Source organism: Benincasa hispida, chromosome 4 (assembly GCF_027475165.1).
Source record: "Benincasa hispida cultivar pf3 chromosome 4, pf3_genome.v1.1, whole genome shotgun sequence".
Taxonomy (NCBI): domain Eukaryota; kingdom Viridiplantae; phylum Streptophyta; class Magnoliopsida; order Cucurbitales; family Cucurbitaceae; genus Benincasa; species Benincasa hispida.
The window spans coordinates 29,232,524-29,251,215 of record NC_143481.1 but is presented as its reverse complement, the minus strand read 5'-3'; the positions used below and the strand labels follow the sequence as shown (position 1 = coordinate 29,251,215).

At 36.1% G+C, this 18,692-nt stretch overlaps 1 protein-coding gene across 1 annotated transcript; it reads left to right on the top strand.

Moving 5' to 3' along the window:
• The first annotated feature begins 1,911 nt into the window (after positions 1 to 1,911).
• On the top strand, positions 1,912 to 6,048 carry LOC120076658 (putative serine/threonine-protein kinase PIX13). Its single transcript, XM_039030541.2, has 6 exons — positions 1,912 to 2,099; positions 2,194 to 2,441; positions 3,177 to 3,312; positions 3,428 to 3,564; positions 3,798 to 3,921; positions 5,446 to 6,048. The coding sequence occupies exons 1-6, from the start codon at positions 2,033 to 2,035 to the stop codon at positions 5,802 to 5,804; spliced, it is 1,071 nt and encodes a 356-aa protein (XP_038886469.2). The 5' UTR covers positions 1,912 to 2,032; the 3' UTR covers positions 5,805 to 6,048.
• Positions 6,049 to 18,692: the final 12,644 nt, after the last annotated feature.

The following is an 18,692-nucleotide window of genomic DNA, read 5'->3' as shown; positions in this document are numbered from 1 at the left end:
CTACAAGATCCCAAATTAAATTGAAGTGCAACACTCCATTTCGAGATCCATTCATCTCTGTCAACATCCATCATTGCCTTTTTATAAGACAATGGATCCTCAACCTCACCATCAGAGCACGCTCAACAGTGCAAGGGATGAAGATAGAAATGAAGTCGGGGTGTCGTCACTGTTGTTGGAGGAGCTGATTTTGGAGAAGAAAATGGTAGTGAGTTGGTTGGAGAAGAGGTCTGTGCGGTGCTTAGAGCCTGGCCAAGATATACACTGATAACCTCTATATATCTATTTTAATTGCAGTGTAATTATGAATATTTCTTAATAAATCATTGCAATTTCATTCGTATGGTCGAGATAGTTTAGACTTTTATAAATTCGTTAATTTTTTATTTTTAATTCGTTTTTCTACTTTTACAAATGAAACTTTGATTGCTATTTTTAGAAATGAAAAGTAAAAATTTGTTATTCCTCTTGTTAGTCCTAAAAATTGATATGTGGCAAATCATTTCTGTTAAAAAATTACTAGGTTGGAAAGCTACACCCTAACTAAACTACATGCCCTAAAATCTACTGGGTTCGAAAGCATCCATATAGAAATAAAAACATGCACATTAGGCCTTAGGATTCTATTGTGTTGATTAACTAATTGGATAACCAAAATTTATCTTTGAACCTATCCATTCATGGATTCTTCGAATAGCTATCAAATGCACAATTAACTATTTGCTACTTAAGTGATTTTAGCTAGACATTTGAGTGCGAACATGACATAGCTATGAATTGATTAGCAAGGGAATACGTGCTTAGAGTGAACAGTCAACAACACAAATATGTATATTAAAATTAAAACGAATTCAAAGAAAACATAAAATCATAATGCATTCATCCCAAACAACAAAATTCTCAAGAAAATTACAAAGGGTCCTTGCTCCCAAAAACAAATAGAAAATTATCTCATTGATTCATAGATGAAGCAAGGAGAAAGGATCCAATCCGTTATTCACAACCCAAAAGAACGTTAAAATCTAACCTCATGATGCTAAAAAGATCAATTAAAGAAAGAAGAAGAAAACAAGGCTTCACTTCGCCCTCCTTTAAAATCAGCATGAAAAGCCATAAAAGAATGAGAAGATTACTTATAGAAATAGGCGTAGCGCAGCTATGCTCTAAGTTGTTGCCGCAACGCCAACCTCGAGCGTTGTAACGCTCATCGATGCACTCCTCTAAATGGTCGCGCGTCGATGCTTCTTCGTCAAAATCTAGAGTACAGCTGCACTCCAAGGTAGCGCCGTTGACCTCCCACTATGTGTGCATTCTGTCTTTGAGCATCGAGCATAGCACATATCAAGCACAGTCACACTCAGTTGCAGGGGTAAATCGGTAATTTTTTATTTTTAATTCGTTTTTCTATTTTTACAAATGAAACTTTGATTGTTAATTTAGAAATGAAAATTTAAAATCTATCATTCTTCTTGTTAGCCCTAAAAATCGACATGTGGCAAATCATTTCTTTTAAAAAAATTATTAAAAATTTACTTTTGTGCGTAGAGAGGTAGGGAGAACATGAGTGTAGGTTTCACCTAAATATTACTCTTATTTGAATATGTTGAAAGAAAAAATTATGGATAATGGTCGTGTGTAATCTAAGTTATATCTTTTTCTATACCTAGTTAAAAAAAATCAGACCTAAAAGAATTTGATCGAGTATAGATTGGATTACACAATAGGTGGACCCAAAGTTGTTTTTCTAAAAACGAGAGGCACATGTGAGTGTGGGACTTGATTTCTTGAACAAACCCAAACCAAGGCCGAGTGAAGGCAACAAGGCATCATATTCACACTAAGTAGAACAAGTCAAACTCCAAAACTTGTCACTGCATATAATTTCGTGGGTCCTTCCAAGAATTGCGTTGGTAACTTCTTTACAATAATACTCGAAACCAAAAAAGCCATCATATATCTTTTTACTTAACCCCCAAAAAAACATCATCTCCTTTCTCTGCTCATCTCTCTACTGAACAAAGAGAGTCTCTCCATGGGCAACCTCTGCGGCACTCCAGTCGATGCCCACACCCCTCCTCCTACTAAACCTCCCTCCCCAGGTCTATTTTCCTTCTTTTTTAGATTTATTTAATTAATTAATTGAGATCTATTTTATCACAACTGATCCATGAAATTAATTCAAACTTCCTGCAGTGACTTCCCATCGCCACAGTTCCACCACCACGCCACAGAATCTCAAGGTTTATAGTCTGTCGGAGCTCAAGACGGCCACCAAGAATTTCCGACCCGACACGGTTCTGGGAGAGGGCGGATTTGGAAGGGTTTTTAAAGGATGGGTGGACGAGGTTACTTACGCGCCGTCGTCCAAGGTCGGCGTCGGAATTCCCGTTGCCGTTAAAAAGTCAAACCCCGACAGCTCTCAGGGTCTACGCGAATGGAAGGTCATTTCATTTCCAGCTCACACTTTTCTTCTCTCCACACCATCTTTCTTTCTATTATTATTATTATTTTCTTCCTTTTCACACTCAAAGTTCAAACCTTTTTTTTTCTTTTTTATCTTTTTGGATTTTGTGTGGAGTTTAAGAAATTTGATGTATGAATTAATTTTTTATTTAATTATTATATTTTGGGTTTGGGGATACAGATCTTCATTGGTCCATCTCCTTTAGTTTAATTTTTCCATAATTGGAGTGCCAGAAAAACTTGGATGCTCTCTGTACCAAAATATTTTGATACATCTCAAATATAATCTGATAAAATACTGTCATTTGATAGTTTTATTTTTTAAAACGTTATTTTATGTTTTTTAGTCGCCAATTCTTTAGGCCAAAAGGAGTTTAGTTCTGCTTCAAGTCTTTGAACCAAACATTCTTTTAAATTAAATTAAAAAAAGCTTCATATTAAATGATTTAATTATCAATTAAAATGGTTCAAACATATTTATAAATACATATTTCCAGTCCCGGTATTCATTATCTTGTGGGAAGTTTTTCCTTCCCAGTTAGAGACTGAGTCTAATGGGACCCAACTCTATGGAAAAAATAGACATCTATGTGAGGAAAAGGAAAACGGAGATGGGTTATTATTATTATTATTATTATTATTTATTTATTTATTTCTGTACCTTTTTTAAAAAAAATTAAGAAATATAATTGTTGATTAATTATTTTAAACAGGCGGAAGTGGAATTTTTGGGGAAATTTAGCCATCCAAATGTGGTGAAATTGGTCGGATATTGTTGGGAAGAAAAGCAATTTCTTCTTGTTTATGAGTACATGCAAAGGGGTAGTTTGGAAAACCACTTGTTCCGAAGTAAGTAAGAATTTTATTTGTTTTCTTTTCTTTTTTTTTCTTTAAAAAAAAAGTTGAATTTTGTATATATTGCGATGGAATTAAACAAAATATTTGAATTATGAATATTTTGTAGAAGGTGTAGAGCCTCTATCATGGGAAACACGAATTAAAATAGCTACAGGGGCAGCACGTGGTTTGACGTTTCTTCACACGTCGGAGAAGAGCGTGATTTACCGTGATTTTAAAGCCTCCAATATTCTGTTGGATGGGGTAATTAATTATTTATTTATTTATTTCCCAAGTACATTCACAAATTTGTGTAATGAATTTGATTATTAAGGTTCCGTTTATTTATTTTTTTTATCAATGATTTAAAAATCAAAGACAAATTTTGAAAACTAAAAAAAATAATAAAATAGACTTAATTTTTTAAAACTAAAAAATTAAAAAAAAAATAATGAAATTATTATATTAAATTTGTTTTGTTTAAATGTAATTTACAGAAGTTTAACCCAAAGTTGTCAGATTTTGGGCTTGCGAAACTGGGCCCATCCAATGGTAACTCCCACGTCAGCACAAATCCAGTTGGCACCTACGGCTATGCTGCCCCTGAGTACATTGCAACTGGTATTATAACCTTCTCTCACTTTTCCTCCAAAATATTTGTTTTTAGTCCCTATGTTTTAGATTCTATTTTGTTTTTAAGATTTAAAATATTACGTATTTAACATTTTAATTTTTTTAATTTAATTTTAATTTTATCTCTAGATATTAAAATGGTGTAGTTTTACTTTTCAGATTTGAGTTTTGCTTTAATTTAATTCATAAGTAGATTTCTACTTTTAATCTTGATTTTTCATTATATACTCATTTTTCAGTCATTGGCATTAATGTCTATCAATCAATTTAAAATAATTTAAATTAATCAATAGACATTAACATAAAAGACGAAAAGTGAGCTTTAGTGAAAAATCAAGGTTAAAAATATGCATCTTATAACCTAATGACCAAATTAATACAAAACTCAAATCTAAAAAGTAAAAGTGTAACATTTTAAAACCTAAGGATTAAATTGAAACTAAGTTCAAAATTTAAAAATTAAATTTGTAATATTTAAAACTTAAGAACCAAATAGAAATTAGATCCAAAATCTAGATAAAGGTATTTTTTTTTCCTTTTCTTATTATTTTTGTTTAATCTCAATTCTAATGTCCCCAAACGCTTTACTTCTCTTAATAAGTTTAGGGTAAGTTTCTATTATATCTCTTAAAAAAATATTTATCTCCTAATGTTTAAATTGTTCATGAGTTTTCTATAAAAATAATAGATAGAAATTGACATCACAATGGAAACAAATGTAAGACATATGTGACATCATTATTCACATAAATTGATTTTGTGAATGATGTTGTAAATATGTCATTATACCAAAATAAATGGTAACCATGATTTAAATCTTTTATATAGTTAAAATTGCGCTATAAAAACTTCAATTCTTACCTATTAGTTGTCAATCTTAATTAAAAAAAAAAAAAAAAATCCAAGGTTCCTTTTCTTTTAAAACAAACCATTTCAAATTTCAATGGTTTGCATAAAAATTTTCTTAGTATGAGAACATTGAAAAATATCCTTAAGTTTAAAGAATATTTGTTCCCTAAATTTAATTTATTTTGATATTTTATGCGACTGCTAAAAAATACTATTAATGTGAACATAGATACGTTAGTCAAGTCATTCCTTACCTTTCTAATAATTGGAGTTTTAGATTAATTAAAACAACCAATTCACATATTAATGTGAACAAAAATATAGGTCCGAAACCCATTTTATTTTCTTTAGAAAAAAATACATTTTGAAAATACTAAGAGCCACTCTAATAAGTTATAAACTCCTTCCATATGGGTTTAGTTGAGGGAGCTTCTAATCTCATCCTAATTATTTGAAGCCAACTTTATAATATTTTGCTAACAAGAGTTAAGTTCAACTGGTATCTATATGTAATGAAAATCAAGAGGTCCACGGTTCAATCTCACCTTCCATTTGTATTATAAAAAAACTTTATAGTATTTTCTACTTTTAATTATTATTGTTAAGATAGCAAAAAAAAAAGATGAAACATTCTCATATATTGGAGTGACTACAATGAAACAGGACATTTGTATATAAAAAGTGACGTGTACGGGTTCGGCGTGGTTCTGTTGGAGCTGCTGACCGGACTACGGGCAGTGGACCCAAACCGGCCGAGTGGGTCACACAACTTGGTGGGGTGGGCGGAGCCATCACTGAGCAGCAAGAAGAAGATAAAGAAACTGGTAGACCCAAGGCTCGGGGACGACTACTCGCCCAAAGGAGCCTGGGCCACAGCGGAACTCATACTAAAATGCTTGGAATCGGACCCCAGAAAGCGGCCGTCCATGGAAGAAGTTTTGGTTATGCTAGAAAAAATCAGTTCTCTTAAAGACAGGTCCAAGGAGCCCAAATCAAGGGCTAGGACGCCCAGCCGTTATTGACTTCTGGCCTCACTCCTCCGACCACTCAAACCTCAATGTCGTTCCAATTGGAGGCCGATTTACAGTGAACTATTGGCCTATTTTAAGTGGTTATGTATTAATTTCACCTTTTTTTTTTTTTTTTTTTTTTTTTTTTTTTTTTTTTTTTTTTAAGTTTGTAGATGTGATAGTGTATGTATCAATCAAAGTTAGTCCCCACTTTTTGTTTCATAACATATGGAAATGTTAGAAAATATTCTGATTCTCTTGGGGAGATGAAAGCATTTGGTTGTGTTTCGAAACCAAATAGTGGTTTTCTTCTGTTTCTGAAAAAAGGAAGAATTTAGAAAAATTGTAGATGTAGTAGTAGTTTAGTCCCCTAAAGCTTATATCGTATTTTAGATCATTTAAAGGTCTAAGGTTTTGTGTACCTTTGGTTAGCTAGAATTGTATTTTTTTTTTTTTTAAAGGAGGTTTATTGATTAACTTTTCATAGAAGTGGTTTTAGTGAAGAAATTTTGTTTTCGCAATTTTGGAATGAATACTAATCAAAGTGCTTGCTTCCTCTAAAAATATATTAAGGTGTTAAAAGAAAAAAAAAAAATCAGAACTTTCAAGCTCAAATTTGGCAATCTAATTAAACAATAGAGAACTTCAAAAAGCACTTTTCACCATTTTAAAAACCATTTCAACCCCTGGTTTTAAGAGAGAAAGCATGCGCTTGTGATTCATTTCCTAAGTTCTAAAGAATTTCAAATGGCAATAAGCATTAAGATAATTAACCTTTATTTACTCTATTGGAAGTAAAATGAAAGTTTGATTTCGCACCATAATATGCTGAAACATTTGAAAACTTGAAAGTTCTGCTTGCGTTTACATCTATATTGATCATGCCTGATTGGACAAAACCATTTTTGAGTTGATGTAATGGATCCGATACTATAGTTAGAGCAGATGCTAGGATAGCAAAAAGATGAAATGTTGCACCCAATTTACTACCCCAATAAGACTCTAAATGAAGCTCAGGGAAACTATAAAATTACAAAAAAAGAATTGTTACTAGTAATTTTTTAATTTGAAAAGTTCAGAGTCTACTTGATCAGAACCAAAATAGTGGTGTACATTGACCATGCTACTATAAAAATTTCGGTGATGAGAAGGGTGCACAGTCACACTTAATTCGATGGTTGTTGGTCTTACAAGAATTTGACCCAAAAATTAAGGATATAAAATGATCAAGAAATGGTTGCTAATTAATTATCCAAGCTAGAAAATCTAATGGTTACAAGCACCTTAAATGACATTGTTAAGAAGTTTCCTGATGAGGGGTTGCTACAACTTGAAATTGTCACACCATGGTTTGTGGATATAGTCAACTACATAGTCAGCAAAATATGTCCTCCAAATATGTACAATCATCAACGTAAATGATTCTTCCATGATTTGAAGTATTATTTATGGGATGACACTTATTCTTACATGCTAGGTTCTGATCACATTTACAGAAGATGTGTTGTAGAGGAGGAGATGGAAGGAACTATGATGCATTGCCATACTGCACCATGCAGAGGGCATTTTGGAAGATAACAGACCAGTACAAAGATGTTATAGTCTGAGTGTTAGTGGACTACATATTCACGGATGTAAGGCAATTTATTGTGACTTGTGATAAATGTCAACGCAATGTAAATATCTACGATGCCTCCATAATGATGAAATTTCTAAAGAAATCAAATTTCTCAAGACATGGTGCTCCAAGAGCAATTATTAGTGACGAAGGATCTTCATCTCATCAATCAACTTATGGAAAAATTGCTGAAGAAGTATGGAATCACGCACAAAGTCACTACTGTTTACCCTCAAACGAACAAACAAGCTGAAGTGTCCAACAAAAAAATCAAGAATATATTAGAGAATGTGGTTGACATGAATAGGAAAGAGTGGGCACATCAACTAGATGATGCATTGTGGGCTTATCGCACTGCATATAAGAGACCTCTAGGAATGTGTCCTTTTGGTGTTTGGAAATGCCTACCATCTGCCATTCAAAACTAAGGTACAAACCTTTCTAAAGTAGGCATGCGTTAGTGTTGGGAAGCATTGACGCATGAGGCATCGTGTGTAGCAACCAAGGCTTGTAAAGGTTGAGTGAGGCTAAGTGTTGAAGCCAAGAACAAACTATGCATTGGAGCTAAGGATGAACGCATGAGTTGAAGGATATTTCATGATGCATTGACAAGGCATGCAACAGCCAAGGGGCTTACGAGGTTAATGAGCATGCGGGCAAGGGTAGGCTGGGCATTGGCACAAGGCCAGGCACTGAGCCTAGTGCATGCATGCAAGGGATGCGCTAAGGCTTGTGTGATCGTGCAACGAGGAAGAGCTATCGCGCAACAAGTATAGGCCAGGCACGAGAGAGGAAGCGCTCAGATGCGCATGAGCAAGGCACTGGACGTTGGGGTGTTGCGCATGAGTGATCGCATAGGGCATACGAGGCTGCACGATAGGCGCTAGACAATAGGGTATGCGATGTGCACATGGCTAGACGATGAGTGCAAGGCACTAAGCGTTGAGGCTGGGCGTGCGTGCTGACCCGTGTGCGACGATGAGCACAAGGTGCTAAACACTCGATGCCTACTAAAGCTATGCGATGGAGCGAGTATGTATACGATGAGATATGCAATTGTGTTAGAAGGCTGTACGATTGCTTGGGAAGCATTGGCAGTCTTAACGTAAGGTACATGAGGCATTCGATGCTTGGTGGTTGTGCATTAAAGAAGGCTTAACGCTTGGTTGATATGTTAAAATTGAGCTATGTGTGGGCTATGACATGTGTTGGCTTAGGTCTATGCGACCAAGGAGGGCGTGATGGCCTCAAGGTGAGCCATGCGTTGGCCAAGTTGGTCGATGCATTGTGTGAAGGAGGCATGTGACCATGTGGTTGCAAGCGTTAGCTCTATTAATGAGAAAGAGCAAAGGATCAGCCTAGTGATCGATCAGCTAAGCCATTTGTCATGCTCAGGTTTGTTGTTATCTCTTTAAGGATGAGGTGGTAGCTTAATATAGAAGGGTTAGCATGCAACTGCTAGTATAAAAGGGAAGTTTGGTTTTGAAGCGAGGGTTTGAGCAATTTACTCATGCAAATGGAGTGATTCCAGAGTCATTCAAACCATGAGTGTGTCTAGTTGTTGAGGTTGAATTTCTGGAAGGAAATTCCAGAGGAATTAGGCTAAAGATTGAAGAATCTGGCTGAAGGTCGAACTCTCGAGTAAGCTTGGACCAATCTTGATGATTTGAGAATTTCGGCCAAACCACAAAGAATTCTGAGCTAAAAGTTTAAGGTAAGCTTTCTAAGACATTTTAGAGCAAGTTTGTAGAAGGAAATTTCTTGAGAAAAGGCCTGAAAAATAAGTTATTTAAATTGTAAGCTGAATCTAGAATCTTGAACAAGTAGGCAACTGCTTGGGTTGAACAAGCAAGCAGCTTGAAGAGCCAGATGGTGATGCTGAATGCAGGAGTTGAGGCCTGAGTTGCATGCAAAGGATAAGTTGGCACAAGGTTGCGCTGGAGCATGAGGCACATGACTAGGTGAATGCATCGAGTATGCGTTGATGTGCCACAAGGTCGGCACATAAGCTAAATGATTGGCGCAAAGGTTGCTATGCGATGGTTTGTAGGCGTGGGCTGGAAGCTTAAATGCATAGAGGCTTGAATGCCTAAGGCAAGACTTGGATGCATGGTGATTGACGCATGGTGAAGAAGTTATTGCCTAGTCAAGTTAAAGGTTGAGAATTTGGCTAAGTACTCAATGCCTATTGGTGCTGAGTGATGGAGGGTTGACATCAAAGACTGTGGGTGACTCTAATTTTTTCTAAAAGCTTTATGAATGATTGTTCAACTTACGTTTATTGAACATACTTTTATGATGATTACTATGCATTGACTGTGATATGTGAAATAATGGCTAAGTGTTTCACTAGCCATAAGTGATAACACTAGGAGCTATTGAGTTACTGAATCCTAGTAGAGCTAGGATTGTGCCTTAAGAAGTATGAGAGGCTCAGTACTGAGGGACCGGAGGAGAAGGTACTTGAGCCAAGAACTAGATATGAGTTGGAATTGGAATCCGGGCTATGAGAGCTTATGGCTATTTGGACATGGACAGAGGAGCCTTACACCTCAGATGATGAACAGAGGAGTCACACCTTGAGGGGAGACATTGAACAGACGAGTCATGTCTTAATCCTGGGAGCCACCCTTCAGGTGTTGAACGGAGGCGTCATACTTGAGGAAGGTGTTAGATAGAGGAGTCACACCTTCACCCTGGATTAGTTGAGTAGGACTAGGTGAGGGTAGTGGACGAAGGCATCGCACCTTAACCTAGGGATTACTTAGAGGGTTGGAGCGGAGGTTTCCTTCCCTGGCCATACAGCGAACATACAAGGTTGGAATAGAGAATAAAGCTTACGAGCCATTCTCAGATTAGGAATAGCTAGCTACAAATTAATTTCATAAATTAATTTTCTAATAAAATTAATAAATAATTATTTAAATAATTTAAATAATTCTAATTAATTTAATATCCAATATTAAATTAAGTTTTACATAAATCCATCTTCATATATTTAAATCATATTTAAATATATATTCTCCAATTCTGTTTGATTCTAGTTTGAACGTTTCAAATTAACTTATCACACTACTCTAGAGCTAAACCATTCGAGCTAGTAGAGGGACCTCGTGGACCTACAGATCATGGGCTCCAACGATCCGAGATTAATCGGCTAAACTCATTAGACCGATCTAACCCCCATTCGTTAACTAATGTGTCACTCCACTAAAGTCCATAGTTGAACTCCCCTCATTGTAGATATATTATGTCCACTCAATATAACCATGATTAGTAAGTCAACCTTTCATAGGTTGTTCGTAATAACGGCTGGGTCGAATCTCTGTTTTACCCCCGAAACTACCTCTTGTTCCTTAAGTTCCACTGATCCCTTAATGAACAATTATTTTGTGATCCAATCAACAAAACTGAGTCCCTCTCGGGCCAATGAGAGGGTGGGGCCCCTTGTTCAAGACCCAAAATTAGCATTTAAGGGAACAACCTCTCTACTATCCCTAAAAGCGAGTATAAGTGAATTCCATCTTGCACCCTATGTCCCCAGCTATCTATCCAGTCTTACCCCTGAAATGGGAATCTTATTGAGTCGACGCTATTGAGCCAACCCTCACCTATGCAAATCTAAGGGTTATTTCGAATAAACAGGAGTTCATAGTTAGCTCAAGATTAAGGTCAAGTTACCTAGGTCATCGCTTTGAAATAGTCAGTCTTAAACAGTAAACAGCGTTATAAAGTAAGAGTGACTAATTTCGTGGTCCGATCTTGTACAAACCCTTTTGCACAAGGGCACCTCCATTCCTCATGTCCAACATGAACGAATTAGGATCACTTCGTTTGTAGCACTTTACAACTTCTTGTAACAACTACAGAGCGGGCTGCATCCTAGTGTTACTAGAATAAGGTGCCCAAACTTATCCATATACTATAGATCATTTTGACTATTTACTCGAACCTGATCCACCTTTATGTCTCCACATAAAGTTGAAGTACTCATCCAATAGTCAAGGGACTTTTAGGTTTATTGGATTTCTTATAAGCAATACATCTATTCAATAACACCTTATTGAATTTTTCAGAATAAGTTCCATTGTTTACATACCACGAGTTTTAGGACATAAAACCCAACAAACTCCCACTTGGACTAAAACTCTAGTGGTAACTTATATATATGATATATAAGACTGAGGTTCTAAGTTTTATAGAGAAATACAATAAACCAGGGCATTCCATACCCATCTTTTACCATTCGGTATCTCTATACCCGATATTTTTCCCACTTGTCCTAGGTTATCTAGTATTCCTAGTCCTACTAGGTAATTCTCAAACACTTTAGCCAAGAGAATTATTGTAAACATTGTTGGGATTGATGTCCTAATTCTCTTGGAATCTCGTTGTTTTTTAAAAATACACATTGTTCAATGAATAAAATAAGTGTTAGTTAATTATGACATTTACTCATATCCAATAAACAAAACTCCTTGGTTATCTTATGTGAACTTAAGCATGTATATGTGATATAAAAGTGGATCATGTCTTAAGTGATAACCTAAATCGATCTGTAGTATAAGGATTAAGGTAGGATACCTGATCCTGGTGACACAACAGATACGACCCGCTTTGTAGAGGTTTGCAAGTGTTGTAAACTACTACAGATGGTAGATCCTAACCATTCATGTGGAGACATGGAGCGGGGTGTCTTATACAAAGAGTTTGTATAAGACCTGGACCACGAGATGATCAGACTCTGTATATAACGCCATTGATACTAGAGACTTACATCTCACCTAAACGACCATAGGTGACACGACCTCAATCCTGAGTGTTTTGGGAACTTCTGCCTTTGAGGGTGGTCCTTTGATTAGTATGGGTGAGAGTGGCCAGATTTGCCAATTCAACATGCCTACCTTTTTGGGGACTTGTCTGATCTGGGAGCTGGGAACTCAATCCACAATATGGAATTCACTTCTTTCCCGAAGTAGAGATAAGTAGAGAGATTGGTCCCTTAAAGGCTGATTCCGGGGCTTGAACATAGTGGCCACAACTTCTCTTTGGAAGAGAAGACTCAGTCATAGTAGGACTATGATTTATATTCATTAGAGGGATCACTGATACTTAAGGAGACAGATGTAACTATAGGGGCATAATGGTTATTGGCCTAGTTGTACTTACGAGCAATCTGTGAAGGGTTGTCGCACTACTGATTGGTTAAGATGGACACATAATATATCTGTAGTAAGGAGAGTTCAGCTTTCGATCTTTAGTGGAGTGCCTGATAGTTAACGGATGGTGGATCCCGTGACTAAAGAGTTTAGTCAATTATTCACATATCATTGGAGCTTCGGAGCTACAGGTCCATGAGGTTCCCTTGGTAGCTTGGATTGTGTTGAGGATTAGTTCTTGGTGTTGATTTGAAATGTTCAAATTGACAAGAGGTATTTTGATTATATATGATATAATCGGTTTGATGTATGAGATACATCTAGTGGAGGATTGATGTAAATGAGATTTACTTTAAGTACCATGGAATAGAAAAAGAACTATGGTTTATATGTTTCATGAGATAAAATATTAAAACTATAGGTTATAAATATAGTATGATAAGTTGGTTATCATTTAGGTTTATAATAACATTAATTATTGGATAATTAATTCTTTTCCTTTTAAATAACCAAAGTAGTGGGTGGTAATTGGATCATGTTAACCGTGAGTTTAAAAGAAAAGTGGTTTCCTTTTTTGAAAAGAAGTTTTACAAATGATTGAAAAAGTTTTTTGAGTTTTCTCTCTGCGAAAAAGAAACTCACGTAAGTCGTCAAGTAAATATGGATTTACTAAACGATCATGAAAGTGCGAGCTAAACGGTCGCATAGATTTTCTAGACGTCACTGGCCCAAGGTAAACGATCATACAGAGTCTGTAGGTGACAGATCGAGCTAAACGATCGCATAGCTTTTGCTAGACGATCGCATAGCTTTATCTAAACGATGGGGTGTCGACCTATATGATAGGTCTCTGCCATCTCCTACTTGCCCAGTCGTGTACACGATCGTTGTTTTCTCCCTTCGTCTGCCTCATACCAAGTCCGAATAGAGCCCACCCTCTAGATTCTCACACCGAGAATACCAAGGTCGCCTTATTGGTGGTGTCAGACTCAACTCGACACCGTCGAGGTTTTCTGGAGGTCGTTCGTGATGCTGTGGAGGCCGTTCGCTGTTGTGGAGGAGATCATAACTGAGGAGATCGTTGAGAACGAGCGCGAAGTTTTCGTTCTATGTTCGTGTGGTGTTGTGGTCATGTAGATCGGGCATTCGAGGTTGCTGTTGTTCGATTAGAGTGCACATCGGAGCGTGGAGATGCTTCTGCCTATGTGCGTTCAGTTTTCCCTCTGTACATTTGTATCTATTCATGCTGTAATTTCTGTATGAATCACATAACTATTTGTTTTGAAGTCGACTATAAATATATGTTCATTCATGATTGTAATTTGGAATAGTCTTGTTCCACTGCTCATGGAAATCTCAGTTCTGATTTCCTTCAAACATGTTAGTATACAATAGGCTTTTGATAAAACTATATGGGGATTGCATCATAATAATGACCAGGAAGCACACTTTCCTCCCACTACATTGAGGTACTCTCAACTCTTTGAGTAAGAAGCATCTGACCTATCTCAACAACTCTTTGTTAGCAGTCAGATCTAGAAATATTTTAAACTTTCTATACTTTGATCTAGCCATTTAAATATTTGAATATTTACTAATGGCTTTTAACAATTTGATTATTAACAGAAGTTTATTAGAACAAACATGATTTTTGAAAATGAACATTTTATTTATCACAAAAATATACAATTTGTTCTTTACACATAGCAACATCTCCCACTAAATGAGCTGAGCAAACAGTCCCAGGGAAAAATTAGTCTGATTACCTGTCTCAGATCTCTTCTCGGCAAGATACTGAGGGTAGTGTCTCCTCCAGTGCCCTTGTTCATTGTAGTGGAAACATTTCCCTTTATCTATAGCGTTATCATTGACTTTCTTTCCAGCAGGTTTCTTCTTCCCTTTCCCTTTTCCTTTCTTCACAGGAATACTCTTACTCTTTAAAGATGAGGCAACATCAGGCTTGGAGGACATTCCTCTCTTCTCGACAGTAGTAACATTTATTTCTGACTCCAGACCCTTTATTCTCAACATTTTCTGGTAAGCCTATAGCTCATTCAGTAAAGTAGTCAAGTTGTATTCAATTTTATTCATCAATGCATTTGTATAGAAATGCAGAAAACTCTTTGAAAGAGATTCTAGAATAAAACCAACTTGACTTCTCTCGTTCATGATAGCACCGTTTACTTCTCCCACATTAAAGTGGACCATCATGTCCAGAACATGTTCTCAAACATTGGTCCCCTCTTTCATGCGACTTTTGTAAACGTACTTGATGGCATTATGCCTCAGGGTGAAGGACGATTGTCCAAACATCCCTTGCAGAGATTCCATAATCTCTTTGGCAGTACCCATATCCTCATGCTTTTTTGGCCAAGACATCAGATAGGCTGGCGAGGATATAAGCACAGACTTTATCATTAGCCCTGACCCATTTTTCATATGCATCCCAAACATTTCGATTTGTGCTGAAGCTATGAATGGGAGGACAATCCTAAATTAAGACAAACCACAGATTGTCTATCACAAGTATCTTGTTCAAATTTGATTTCCAATTCACATAATTATCCCCAATAAGTTTATCCAATGTCAACACTTGTATTATTGAACTCGCCATTCTGAAATTATAAATCCAATCAAGTTTTAGCAATTTTAATAATGTATCCAAGATTATTCTTTTGCAACGATACTACATCAAGACATTCTTGAATAGATACTATCTCCAGAATAACTCATATTCCAATAGTCATTTAGGTACCGCTTTTGGTCAAAGGTCACAACACTTAATAATTCTGTAAGTGTAGACTTGCCATTTTCGGACGTCAGAGGTCACTAAGACCAAAGAAATCCTATCCATTTCTGGAGTTTGAGTTGTTCCAAATCCTATGTTACAACCCTCCGTAGGGATAGCCATCGTTAAATGACTAGCAAAGGACCGCTTAAAGCTAACCAGCATGCGCAACATAGGAATCCCACGGTCCAAACTAATAGAGGAGACTGCAGGATATGTTGACACATTTCCTTCACTCACTTACTATGAACTACTTCCTCCTTCACCTTGATATTGACGCATACATCTGCTTTCCATAGGGAGGTCACTCCCAGAGTGACACGAAGCGTCATATGAATCTCACGGTGTGAACTATGTGAAGATGTGGTAGTTCAAATCGTACACTTGATTTCTGTTCGAATAACTTCCCCTTATTCACCAGAGTCTAAATTTAAGCTAAAAAATACTTTCCGTTGGGAGGTCACTCCCAGGGTGACACAAAGTACCACTTAAATCCAGACTGTGAGCTCTTAGGGACGCAAGAGCTAAGAATAAAATATCATGTATGTTATTAATCTCCTACTGAAGTCTTCTAATAACTCTATCATATAGAAGTTATTGACTACCACTGAAGTGTTCTAATTTTGGGTAAATTTATACTTAGGTTATTTTCCAGCTAATAAAAATAACCCTAAGTCTATGTGGTTTATCCAAGTATAACACTTATAAATGGACTTAAACCTACGATATCTAGGTGAAAAACCCTTTTATTACCACACATCGCTCACGAATACTCATAAAACCGGTTACTAATGCTCAATTATTCGGCTATAATCCCTAGGTAGGAGGTGTTCCGTAGACTGTCAACTTAAATACCCCCAGCCTTCAATAGGATTATATACCTATTGATTTTTTAACCCTAGTTTTACAAGTTTAACGACCTATTTTAACTATTAAAACAAGTGGTTAACTTACATGAGCATGCAGATGTTCTTCGTTATGGATCTTAAATTTCTAACCCAATTTTATAACAACTTATAAAACTTTAGACATACTAAACATCCACAACATACATGCATTCAATATTTAATATAACCATTATATTAAATACAAGAAACCCTAACATACATACTATATATTATAACAACTTATAACATACTTTCAATGCATGTTGCATGCTTCCTATGGTGGGATTTTAAATCTAAATGGCATAGTATATGCACATAAAAGATTTATTTAATTATAACCTACATCCAATGCATAAATAATTAAACACAGACTAATATAGTTTAGTTTTGGCAAAAACAAGAAAACAAAAGTCTAACTATTACAAAAATAGATTCAACACCGCTCAGACCGCTTCAAACTGCTTGAACCGGACCTAAACCATCTGAATCGGACCAGCAGAGTCTGAATCGGACCAACCAAACTATTTGTAGTTGAATCGGACCAGACCTTAAGAGAACCAGTTGAACTGGCTACTCTTGCTCATGTTCAATATATAGCTAAGTCTCATCGTTTAGCAATGACGACCATCGTCATGCATTTTGCCTCATTGTTTAGTGTTTGCGTGATCGTTTAGCAACCAACGCATATCGTTTAACAAAGCTACATGATCGTGTAGTGTTTTCCTTCTATCGCATAGTGTCATCTTCTAGTGCCGAAGGACGTTACACGATCACTTAGTGTCCAACACTATCATGCAGCTCCATCATTTAATGCCAGACATTTACTACACGATCGCTTAGCACCATCGTCTAGTGCCGCGTCTTGATCGTTTAGCGCGTGCACAAGGTAAGCGATCACTTAGTTCTATCGCATAGCTTTCGACGCATCGCCCAATTGCCGCGCATAGGTAAACGATCGCTTAATGCTATCGCTTAGCATTACAATGCATCGCTTAGCTATCGCATAGAGGTAAACGATCGCTTAGTGCTATCGCATAGCAACTTAACGTATTGCTTAGCTCTTGATCAAAGGTAAGCAATACAACTATCGCTTAACTCCCACCCGAAGCTACATGATTGCTTAGTACTATCGCATAGCAATACAACGCACTTCTTAGCTCCAACAAGTACATGATCGTCTAGCGTACAACACCTAAACAATCAATGCTCGAAGCTACACGATCATTTATCTTTTCCTTCACTTTGTCTAACGCATGAAGCTAAACGATCGTTTAGCTACTAAAGCTCAATGACGATATGAATAGAGGCTTATTTTCTGGAATCTGCAACTCGGCCTCTTAGCTTGTTTCTTCAAATTACAGCTTAATTTTAACTCTAATGACTCCAAATAAATTAAAGACTCTTGGGAAGACATATAAGCTCATCAAACAAGAGCCAATTACAAATTTAAACGGGAAATTAAAGAGAAATTAAAAGCCAAAACTCAGAAAACCATATCAGTACAACAGTTTCATATTTTCATATAAAACACCCACCAAACCAAAATTAAACCAAATTGAATACTTATATGATGCTTTGATACCAGCACGCAGCGAAAGATATTAGGATCGATAAGCACTCTAATTCATTAATTTTGGCAGAAACGGAAACATGCTTAAATAGAGTTTAATGGGTTTCAAGAACATACCTTTGAAGAACCGTTGAAATCTCTATTTCTAACTGCTAAATCCTCTCAATCTTTGTGCAGACCACCACAATATCTTCTCTACTATTCTCTTGGTGCTCTAGATTGATTGTGGGACTCAAAATAAGCTGGAATCAAAGGAAATTTGGAGAATGCTTACTGCAACAACCCAAATGAAGAACATCTTCTTTTACCCGAATTTTTTAGAAAAATTCAGTCGGTTTAAACTCTCAAAATCACTCCAATCTCTTCAATATATTACAGACGATCATGCAAAGAGATTTGCTGCATGGGATGCAACTCATGCTTGGAGTAAATGAAGGTTGAAGAAGTGGGTTCTTTGTGAGCAACTTAGAAGATGAGGATAAAAAATCTCATTTTTCATTTTGTGTAATTTTCTATTTTCAAAATCTAATTTTTATTTTAAAATATCATTTTTTATTTCTAAAATCACTTTTATTCACTTTAAAAATTAATTTTTCTAATAAAATTAATAAATAATTATTTAAACAATTTAAATAATTCTAATTAATTTAATATCCAATATTAAATTAGTTTTTAAACAAATCCATCTTCATATATTTAAATCATATTTAAATATATATTCTTCAATTCCATTTGATTCTAATTTGAACGTTTCAAATTAACTTATCACACTACTCTAGAACTAAACCATTTTCGAGCTAGTAGGGGACCTCGTGGACCTACAGATCATAGGCCCCAACGATCCGAGATTAATTGGCTAAACTTATTAGACCGATCTA